At 30.1% G+C, this 11828-nt stretch overlaps 1 protein-coding gene across 5 annotated transcripts in view; it reads right to left on the reverse strand.

The window, feature by feature from the left end:
• Positions 1-4435: 4435 nt before the first annotated feature.
• Positions 4436-11828, reverse strand: part of LOC108691608 (diacylglycerol kinase eta) — a 44128-nt gene continuing 36735 nt past the window's right edge. Inside the window, exons 10-23 of one of the 5 annotated variants that reach the window (XM_018199446.1) lie at positions 10914-11222; positions 10685-10833; positions 10310-10499; positions 9872-10230; positions 9461-9774; positions 9012-9345; positions 8700-8927; positions 8534-8636; positions 8181-8450; positions 7799-8093; positions 7203-7508; positions 7025-7120; positions 6820-6951; positions 4436-5111 (exon numbers count right to left, since the gene is read on the reverse strand). In XM_018199446.1, the coding sequence (XP_018054935.1) occupies positions 4827-5111; positions 6820-6951; positions 7025-7120; positions 7203-7508; positions 7799-8093; positions 8181-8450; positions 8534-8636; positions 8700-8927; positions 9012-9345; positions 9461-9774; positions 9872-10230; positions 10310-10499; positions 10685-10833; positions 10914-11222 (3370 nt within the window). In that variant the 3' untranslated portion in view covers positions 4436-4826. The remainder of the gene's footprint in view (positions 5112-6819; positions 6952-7024; positions 7121-7202; positions 7509-7798; positions 8094-8180; positions 8451-8533; positions 8637-8699; positions 8928-9011; positions 9346-9460; positions 9775-9871; positions 10231-10309; positions 10500-10684; positions 10834-10913; positions 11223-11828) is intronic. The other 4 variants (XM_018199443.1, XM_018199442.1, XM_018199447.1 and 1 more) reach the window with 4 other exon arrangements.

Consider the following 11828-nt stretch of genomic DNA (forward strand, 5'->3'; position numbering starts at 1 on the left):
TATACATATATATAAATTTATATATATCATTTTCATCTAAAACTATATGATTTATTGATCAATTATTTAACTGTATCTGTATAAAATACGAAGATAGTTCACAATGTTAATCTCTGATAAATAATTTTGATTGTCAAAAGTGAATTATTTCAAGCATTTTTAAAAATTTTCAAATTATTTACTATATAAAAACGCGATAAATTTTTAGATCAGGGGACTTCCCACTCCCATTGACTCCCTAGACCTTGACATATATTGTGACCTCCAACAAGTTTTAGCCTCACTCATCTTTCGTTAAAAAGTTATTAATAACAGAAGTTTCAAAAATAACATATTATTTCTGCTATACATATACGATATTAAGTACTATTCTATATCTTCTTTTGCTTAAAAATATTCGACTTTCCATGCGAAGCGACTCTCACCCCTCTTCCCCCGTTAAGTCATTCATTATCAGTTAAAGAGTTATTATTAATAAAATAAGTTTGAAAAATAATATTTTATTCTGCTATGAATAACATATAACGTGTAATTTTCGATGGAATACATGGTACATAAGTTAGGTTATTATATACTCATTAAATGATGTATCATCAAATAATGAATAAAATGTAATACTGATTATATTTTCCGCGAATATACAGGATGTCTCAAATCACTTGTACACCCTCTCGGAAATAGAGTATTTTAGAAAAAAACATTTCAGATAAAAGTTGTGGGGTTCTAAACGATCTATTTAGTGATCTGACCTTGATCTGACCTGAACAGTCTGACCTTGAGCGTCACCAAGGTCAAAACAATGTCACTTCGAATTTTTTAAATGGAACCTCCTATTGTCATGACCTTGGTACATATGTGTCACATAATATTTAATGCTGTGTATATGTATAGTAGAAATAAAACATTATTTTTTCAAACTTATTATTAAAGCAGGGGAAGGGAGAGATGGAGAATTGTTTTGCGTAAAAAGTCATTAAGCAAGAAAGGGTATAGAATAGCTTTTAATATTGTATAAAGCAGAAATAAATCGTTATTTTATCAAACTTTTTTATTAATTTTTTATTAATTTTTTAATGAAAGACGGCGGCTAAGACTGCAGTTGATTTGGACGCTCACGCGCTTTAATCATCATTTTGTCTTTATTATTCATTAAACGTAAAATAAAAATAGATTTACTGAAAAGCGCTGAAAGCATCCAAACCGACCAGCCTAAAACTTGTTGGAAGTCACTCAAGATCATGACTTTAACAACATACGTCATCAGGGGGAGAGTCCCCTGATCTAAAGATTTATCAAAAATGCTAAACGCAAACATTTTTAAGCAATGATTTTCAACTAGTTATATGTAAAATGTATATAATATCATTGCTTTGATGTATAATTTAAAGATTATTTAAGTTGATAGCCTTAAAGATGTCATAAATTGAGAAGAAAAAATATATCTTCACATAAATTTGCTCATCCATTCCGAATTACATAGTAATAACTAAGATTAGAAAAATATCACAGGTAAAATGTGCTCTCACGAATACATACATTTAAAAAGAAGTATAAGATACATCTCAAGTGAAAGAAATGTTTAGATAACATATAAGTGCAAATAGATTCCTGAAAATCTTATATCCTATGAATACAATTTCTTCTTCAAATTCCTTCGAAGCTTACTTTTAAAATACTGTTCATTAGGAACAATAATTAAATACGATTAAATACATTTGTTTATATATATTAAGATTAACATTTAGATTAATACCTGTACGTTAAGATTAACATTCATCATAAATTGTGAGGTACATTCGATAATTGCTTTATTTTAATAAAGTAGGACAAGGTGGGGTAAGACGGATTGCGGGGTAAAATGATTAATTTACTAAATTCAGTGTTGTCACAGAAAATGAACTTTAAAATTCCCTGACTTTTCCAGATTTTCCAAATAAAAACGGGAAATTTCCATGACCAATATAAAATATGTAAAAATTTTATAAAAATATTATAAAAATATATAAAAAATTTTAACACTTAGAATTAAGGATTATAAGAAAGCTTATATTTTTTAAAAGAAATAGAAGCTTAGTAACATAACAAAATTTGGGGGCAAATTCAAGCCAACAAAAAATAAATTAGTTTTTTGAAAAAAAGAATGATGAAAGTTATGATGAAAAAGGACGCTCAAATAAAATTACTTAATAAAATATAAATTTTAATTATTTTTAAAAAATCATTTAAAGTGCACGAGTTTTTAACGTATTTGATTATAAATGTCAGATATAATATTTAAAAAATTATAAAAATTATTTAGAATAGAAACAGTTTAAGGAAATTATGAACAAAGTTCAAAATTCCAATCTCTTTTACATTTTTCCCTAATTTTTCCCGGTTTTCCATGATCAATTTCAATTTTTTTGACTTTTCTCAGTTTTCCAGGTCTATGACAACCCTAAAATTTTATTAGTGCCTTACCTATAAGGTAAAATGGACCAAAATTAAGTTTTATAAAAATCTTAATAATAATATAACTTTTGCAAGATTTGAAAATTGAATTATGATTTCGTAATGAACACTTTAAAGCTTCATTATGTTAAATTTCATTTGTTTTGTCATTAATAAAAAAAATAGCCATTTCCGCTTAAGAAATCTGTCTTATCTCATCTTTTCCTATATAAAACATACACACATTAGAAAGAAACATTATCATACACATGTGAATTGCACACGATAATATGAGATTGTCAATATTTCATATATTATAATAATCTTACTGCAGAAGTATCTGAAGAGTACACAAGATAACATTGACACAAGTATATCTACATACATATAAAAAGAGCAGAAGGCAGTTATAAAAATTGACAAGTATTAAATAAACATGAAAATTACAATATATTAACAAAAATCAAATTATATTTAATAGGGCTCTCGAAATTCAAACAATAATAAATATTAATTAGCGGGCAATGAGAGTATACACAGCATGGTACTTGTGTGGAGCGCAATACATAAAATATATTTACTATAATTTTACATTGCTACTTGTTGATAACAAATTTCTTGAACATTTTTGGTTCAAATCATCGTCAGCAATCCATATAATTTCTATGATACAATATCTAATCCGCACATGTTGGAGACAGTCATTGCGTTCGACAGAGGATGAGCATACTTCTACTTCTTAATTGAGAAATGCCATTAATTCTCTTCGTTGGATAATCAAATAAATAATCTCTGTCTTTGCAGATTACAATTCGAAGCGCAACGCATTATGTTACAATATATAATAGAAATAAATTATAGATATATTACTTTAAATTATACTTTAAATTATAGATATATTACTTAAAATACTATTTATATAAATCGAAACGTTCAAGAAATTTGATATCAACAAGTACAGTAATGTAAAATTATAGTAAATATTTTATGTATTGCGCTCCAAATACCGTGCTGTGTATGCTCTCATTACAATATATTAGTTTTAAGAAGACATAAAAAATTTAATTTATTATTTTTCTTTTTTTCTAGAAAACTGATTTAATTTTTAAATATTTAATTATCTGCAATGAATTTTTCGTAGCCGCCGTACTTGATTATGTAATTTTAACTGGAGACGAGCAGACTTACGAGAAGATATATTCTTTTTTCCTTTATTGCTTTAATAGGATGTATGTTAATTTTTAACGTTTTTAAAGCTACTGCTGATTTAAATAAATCTTTAAAATATATAAAAACTGTAATAATATTACATACACATTCTGCATAAAACTAGTTTAAAAGTCTTTGTTAAAAAATATTTGCGTTTTTATATGAATAATTTGAAAATTTCTAAAAATATTAGAAATAATATTTAATAATCAAAATTATTTATCAGAGATTAACATTCTGATATCTAATTTTCTTGATATTTTTTTTTGTTAGAAAAATATATCAGGTAAATACCTTTCTTTTTCGATTAACATTATTTTCAATAAAATTTCATAAAATCATACATACTTATGTAGACACATTTAAACAATTGACTAATATATCTTATAGTTTTATTACAGATTGAAAATAGTATGTACAGATTGATATATGTATCTAAAAGAGATATGGAAACTTTCTAGTTTGCAAAGTAAAATCATGAGTACATATATTACAACATAAATCTGAACTATTTGTGATATAAACTTGTGACCTTTAAAGGAGTCTAATAGTGGACTCTAATAGAGACTAATAGTGAAATACTAATAATACTCTAGGTAGGATACTAATAAGATTTACAACGACTTACTTATTTTTGTCTTTTATACAATGTCTTGTATAAAACACTAATTTAAATCAACTTATTTGCAACATTAAAGAAAATTTCTTTACATTCAATGTCTAAAAGGACAAAAGTTCCTATTCTAGAATCACGTATTTTGTACTATATATACAGATATAAATAGAATTGCGCTGAAAATTTGTTAGTGCATAACAAATTCAGCTTCGCTCTTATGTGTAGTTTCTTTATATCGAAAGAAATCATTTCGCATATATTTTAATAAAGAATTTGACATAGGCAAAATGGTTTCCTTCCATACAAAGACTACTCATAAATGTAAAGCTGAATTTATTATACAGTAACAAGTAAAATAGTCTTCTTCCGTGCAGTAACATTAGATGGATTTCAACATTTTCTTCCATTTAATCCCCACAGTGTCATTCGAGAATTATAACGTTTTATAGCAAGAATATACAAACGAAATAAATTCATAGAAAATAGATATTTTCTTGCCCTAAAACGTTAATACAATTAACGAGACAGAGGAATACACTCTCTTCGAGATAACATCTTACATGACCTGAACTCAGTTGTTCAAATCATTTATGGCTTGTAAAATACGTTTCACATGTCCAACCTTTGTAATTCCTAACTCTTTTAGATCTCGACGAGCTAGAGTTAATAGTTCTCTACCTCGTATATCATGAGCAACGAATTTCTCCGTATATTCTGCCAGTCGCAGATTTTCCAACCACGCACAGACCTCCGGAACTCCCCAAGTAGTAACCAGATCTCGAGCCGGACCCGCGCTGCCAGCAATGCGACGACACTTCAACCAAAATAACCCTCGATGACGATTTTTTTTATCTCCCTGCAGATCCAGAGTTCGAGATGTCGGTTAGTACACGGTTAGTCAGATTAGTAGTAAAGCGGTATGCTATTTTATACGCATACGTTAGAAACATGCTAATCATATGCAGGTGAAGATTTGCACTCGGGATTATACGTGATAATGGATTCATCAGGCATACAAAATAGCTCTCGAATGGCCTATATGATCGTTTGCGGTAGTGTGATTCAAAGTCGCGCAAATACTGCAGATATGCTTTCGGTATACATTAATGAGACAATATATATGAAACAATATATATAAGATATTCCATTATATATATTTATTGTTATACTTTAGCAAGATTCATATACATTCACTAAAAGATACATCTCTCATAAAATCACGAAAGTTCCCCTCTCATTGTTACAGTGCAACAAACTCTCACGAAATGAGAAACTGGAGGCGCGATAACGAAAGTAAAAGTTAAGTTGCATATAATTCAAGTGCATATTCGGATGTGTTGCGTTGGCTAATGTAACTGAAGATAAGTACAGCGTCGCTAAATATCACACAATATATGTTTGTCTCACTGTGGACCACTGTGTATAGTAGAGCCGCAAGCGAGAATAAACAAATAAAAGACAATCTAAATGGCAATTCCATCTCTCAGCAGATGTAATACATGCACACACGCACATACATACAAACGTATACAAAAATAATCAGCATCATGTTCCGCAAAACTAAGTCTCTAAAATGCTAATTCTATTTCTCTAATGTCATAAGCATTAATACTTAAAAGCATATTACCAGCACTGGGATTGAGCACTCAATCAATCCGAAACAAAGCATAGGATAATGTATTAATTATCATTTGAAAACAACATTTACGCATAATGAATTGTAAACTTTTCTCAAAAAAGATTGTAAATTTTCGTGTAAAATATGTATGTAAAGAGAGGTGCTTTCATAATATTACATAATATTTTTGTGTTATCCAACTAATTAACTAGCATTTCTCAAAACTTATTTACAAGAATAGTATTCTATATAATCTTCTTTTGGAATGTATTGGCAAGATGGAATATCGAATACCAATAGAATAAGATAATGGAAAACTTTAGCGTTAATTTTATCATCAATATATTTCACTTGATTTTAATAATCTTGTGGAAAACTATGGATATACAACTATAAATATAGAACAGATAAATTAATTGTACCTCCCAAAAATTGTACCTCACAAAGAGTCTATATAAATCTAATTCTTTAAATTATGTTTGTGAGCGCAAATACTTGAATATTTATAAAATCAATTTTTTGTATATTAAGTATTAAAAATTCAATTAGTATTCCGTTAATTAATTGTATGGTAAATATTACAAAATGTACACTGTGAAAAAAATTTACTAAATTTTAATAAATATTTCTTTGAATATTCCTAGAATATATTTAATAAATTTAAATATGTATTTATTAGATATAAAAATTATTAGTTTGATTCAACTATCATTTTTTTGTCGTTTATATAAATATTTATTTACTGTAAATAAATATTCCACTAGGACCATTCAAAGTAATATTTATTAAAATTAATTTAAATAAATTTTTTCTCAGTGTATATGTAAACTTTATCACAATGCAAAATACATGACAAAAATGTAAAAATAGTTAATTTCATAACTCGTCTCTTTAAATAATTGACTTTAAGCAGCATTGCATTAAACATTATAAGAAAGAACTATACCTGATCATCTGCGGGAATATTTTGCAAATAAACCAGCCCTGTGCCTCCTTCATCAAAGGTACATTTTCGTAATTGCTGTTCCATTTGAGCTAGAGATACAGATAACTTGTTTTCTAAATCTTCTCGTAATTTCTACGTTAAAGAAATAATTGTTAGTTTAATCATTGCGTTAATATTTTACAGTCACAACATTTGCTCCGCTCACCAAATTATGTGCTTTATCGCGCAGTAATTCACAAGATTCTTCATACAATTGCCGTGCGCTTGATACCAATTCAGTTACCATGGGTCTCAGGCTTACCTATATTAACAAATTGAAAAAGTTAAAAAAGTAAGTAGATTATTGTGATAAATTTCTAACTAATTCCCTAATTCAAACTTACCCCTTGTAAGATTTTACCATTGGGATGTACTTGTTCAAGCGCGTATGCTGTTCGCGAGGCTACTTGGTACAGATCTCTTTCCAGAGTCGGATGGGATATAATCAGCAGTTTTACCCACTTGACCAAGGTCGTTACAGTTTCAATAAAACTTAATAAGATATTTAATTCTTCATCGTTCAACTGAGGAGGCTTATTGCAAAGTTGCAATTGTGGTCTGGATTGCGATGCATTATTTATAGAAGAAGATTGAGCGCTTAATGTACTGCGCTGTTTCTCTTCCCACGTTTTCAATGAGGTTTCAAGTGCCTAAGACGAAAAATATTTTCGATTACATAAATTAAAATTATTTTTTCTATTAAAAAATCACGACAAATACTAGGATTCATAAACTCCTATTGTTCTATTAGTTGTTTGCAGCATTGTAAATTTTTAATAACTAGTAACTATCTTGCACAATAACTGCCTTGTGACTCAAGTCTTAAAGATGTACATATGAGATGTCACATTTCGTTTTTATTTGTTATTAAAAATCCACAATGCTGTAGACTAAGCTGGCAAAACAACAAAGGAGTTTGCGAGTCCTGATAGATACTTACCCTATTTCTATAAAGCATCTGCATGCGATTCTTGTGTATAATTTTTATAACACCAGGTGGTTGAATCCAAGCCTCCCCATCGACTTGTATAGGAACACCTTCTTCTCCTAAGATATTAATTTGGATTGTTTGGCACTGAGCTATCCTGTGATGCTGCAAATTTATGAGCCGCGAAGCAGCCATTTGAACAGATCCGAAGACCGCAACTACTTCCAATATACGGTCGTCGAATGATGGTGCCAAGAATAGATCCCCTTCCTTTGTACCTCCCCAAAAGTTTGTACCGCCCATAAAACTGTTATTAGAGAATAAAACTTTGCTTTTAAAACTTTAACTTAGATCATTAAAAATCATATATAGATATATTTATTATCACAAGTACCTCGGTATATTTAATACAACAATTCCTTGCAAGGACGGCAATGGTATCCTTTGACCGTCGCACTCCAATTGAACTCTCTGCTCAAGATTTTTATAAGTTTTCTGTATCCACTCTTTAGAGCCCAAAACACCGTACCACATATAATTCTTAGCACGCGAGCGACATTTCTCAGGATGCTCTTCTCTCTTATTGTGAAAATCGAGACTAATCTTTGCGTCTATGCCAATACCAAAGTAATTGTTCATGACACATCGTTCAAAGTAGCCTTCCCTGCAATAGAAAAAAAGTTCGTGATATCTATATATACGTCAAATGTATTAATTACATAATGATATCAGATATATATGAATTACATCAATGTTTCATCTGGATCCATTAATGGCGATACCGGTGCACATAGAGCGTCTGCATTTGCCAATAAAACTTGACTGATGAGACCAGCTCCTCCACTTACATCTGTATTTACAAAAAAAAACGTAAATAATTATATAAAATAAGAAAGACAACATTTTTACTCACTTGGCCACATAGGCAATCGAACTAAAGGATTTATTATAGGAAGTTTTTTCACGTCCTCCGTTTTATCTACAGATTTTGCTCTTTCGTGGCGCAAGCTCATGCTCGAGCCACCTAAACGAGCGGTAGTTGCCATCAACGACACAACTTCTGATGCCTTTAACAAACTTCCGCTGCTTATGCGACGTGTAGCTTGTGGAGAGAAGCCTGAGTTAGGTAACTCCACGCTTACTGCATTATTAGAAAAATTATTAAAATATATGCATATATAATTTAATTGTAATAATTTTTTAATAATTAATTGATCAAACTTACGTCTTTCCATACTATTGCCACTGTATTGCTTATCATGTGGATCCAATTTGTAATCTAAATTAAATTTGTGATGACTCTCAATTGACAACGATGGACTTGGTGGATCAACGATAACACTAATCTGTGGCGGAAAATTTGTAGAACACTTTTCGTTGGTATTGTCCGGAACGGGAAAACAGCATACTGGTCTCAACAAATCGGAAGTTTTTTCCTTTTCAATGGTTTCAAATGTAGTCTCAAGTACAACGTTTGCCTCCACAGATTGCGGCGACTTAATTCCTGAGACACGGACGCATGTTGTTAAACCCTCCGTTTTATATTTACTTAGCATTCCCTGATAACAGAAGACACAGTTAATTTTATATATTATACACATATACATAAAATTAATTTATATAAATAAAACAGTTTCACATATTTAATTTTAAAAAATCGAAATATTTATTTACCTCTTTATCCGTCTTTATATTTTTTCTGCCTTTTTTAAATGAGTATCTTCCAATGTCATTCCCTTCGCTGAATTGGGCTAAGCCGCAATATCTATGCGATTCCTCGAATTCTAAGCCTTCACTGACAGAATCATACCCCATTATCACATCACCCATAATAACATCCTGTCTGAGGGAGCTCAAATCTTCCAAACCGCTTTCCGAGTGTTGAATTTCACTGGAAAGCATATCGGAATTATCCGGCGAGTCGTAGTGCCCTATCTCCGCGTTTTCCCATTTTCTCATAGAATCAAATATATCGCTGTCTTTATGTTCTGAAAAGTGTCAGAGAAATTATCTAATAACAAGATAAGAAATACATATAAAGTGATACTTTTACGATACTTGCCACATTGGTAAGTATTTACTTACCGACTTCACTCAATGTGCTATTTCGCACAGTGTAACTCCTGGAATCAAAAGTTTCGGAAACCATGCTATCTGTACTATTGGTACAGCTACTTCTAGTTTCTAATTTGACAATCGCGGGTTTTTGCACGTGTTCTGGCGAAATGTTTTTAGAATGAAACGAATCCATGTCAAGAGATACGACTGTAGTCGCATCATCTGATGGTGTACTTGTGTCTAAAGTAATTTTTGTCACAGTTATTGGAACGTCAGAGGAAGCTTCTATTTGTGTCGGTTCGGACAATAAAAAATTATCATTAATAGCTGCTTGAATTTCTTGACCGCTGACAGTTTGCCCTGCGGGCATGTCAAAATTGAGAACTCTAAAAATTACATCGAGTTACGTGAACTTGTAGAATGCAAATATTGACAATATACTATTGAGTTCATGTTGAAAATTACCCTTGTGGTATGTTTTCGCTGTTTCGTCTACTGTCGGCAAAACTATCGGGTGCAGGAAGTGTCAATAATTCTTCAGGTTGCGAATCTCTCCTTAAATCCGGCATTGGGCTCAGGGATGCCACATTAGGAGTAGGACTTGGGCAAAAGATCTCTATGTTGGATTCTACAATTGGTAGACATATAGCCTGATCTGTTTGCGATCAGGCCAATATAAGTTTATTGATAAATCATGTTCAATTGCTGCTTTTCCAAAGTTATCCATAATATGATACGAGAAAAACAAATATGAAAATCAGTTTTATCGTTGTAGATATAAAGAAATTCAATAATTATTCAATAATTTTCCAATAAATACAATTACAAGTTTAATCTTACTTGTCATAGTATTTGGAGAACTATCGAATACTTTTGCGATATTTGACATCTTACTGTTTTGTTTCTCGTCCGAAGAATTGTTCTGCTCGTCGACAGGTGTTTCCGCATGTTCCACTAATTTTCTGACAGCCTTTTTCAAGCTATTTACTCTGTAAACATCATTAAAACATACATCTCACTGTCTATATTTATAATACAATGTATATCAATATATGAATATATGCTATACCTGGACATTACAATATCTTTCTCCATATAACATGTTCTTTTAATTTTTTTTAAATTCGTCATTTCTTTTTCTGGCTTTTCTAAAACACCTTTCTCTTGGATGCTGCTAAAAGTATCAGTTTTTAAAGTGCCAATGTCAATGTCTTCCGTATTATCGGAGAAATAGCTTTCTTCTTTTGATAATGTTTGCAACAATAGGTCAAGTTTTTGTTGAAGTATTGTACATTTTTCTCCCAATTGTTGGTCCCCTGTATTTAGACTGGCTTCTAATATATATGTTTCAAAATCTTTTACTGTTGTACATAAAACTCTGTAAGAAAAAAACTCTTGTTTTAAATGCTAAAACTTAAATCTCATGCAAATTCATAGAAGGTGTCTCGAAATCCCAGAAGAATATTATTGCATTGTAAAACTTTGCGAATAGTTAAGTAATAAAAGTGTAAATCAAAACGAAAGCCTTAAAAAGAAGCCTTTGAGAATCAACACAGATTGTAAGTGTGTAATTATATATACTTTATTATAAGAAATAAATATACGTTTGGATCCTCTTCAGTAAATAAATGTATAAATAAATAAATTTAATAAAAGTAAGCCATTTTTTTCCGTTAGGTAGTTTTTTAAATACGAACTTTTAAAGTTTTTTTTAGATTAATCATAAGTGTTGCCTTCGAAGTCATCTGTTCGTGTGACATACGTGTAATTAAATACTAAACGAAATATTGTATGCACACAATCATACGGATAGATGACTTCTTGACCAATGTTAATGATAGTCAAACTTTTAATATTTATATATACTTAAAAAAACTATTTTACAGAAAAAATTGATTTTACATTTTTATTATTTAATTTTTCATGAAAATTTCACGCTGCAATAATATTATCTTCGAATTTATATATTTTTTATTTTTCTTTT

Source organism: Atta colombica, unplaced genomic scaffold, assembly GCF_001594045.1.
Source record: "Atta colombica isolate Treedump-2 unplaced genomic scaffold, Acol1.0 scaffold47, whole genome shotgun sequence".
Lineage (NCBI taxonomy): Eukaryota > Metazoa > Arthropoda > Insecta > Hymenoptera > Formicidae > Atta > Atta colombica.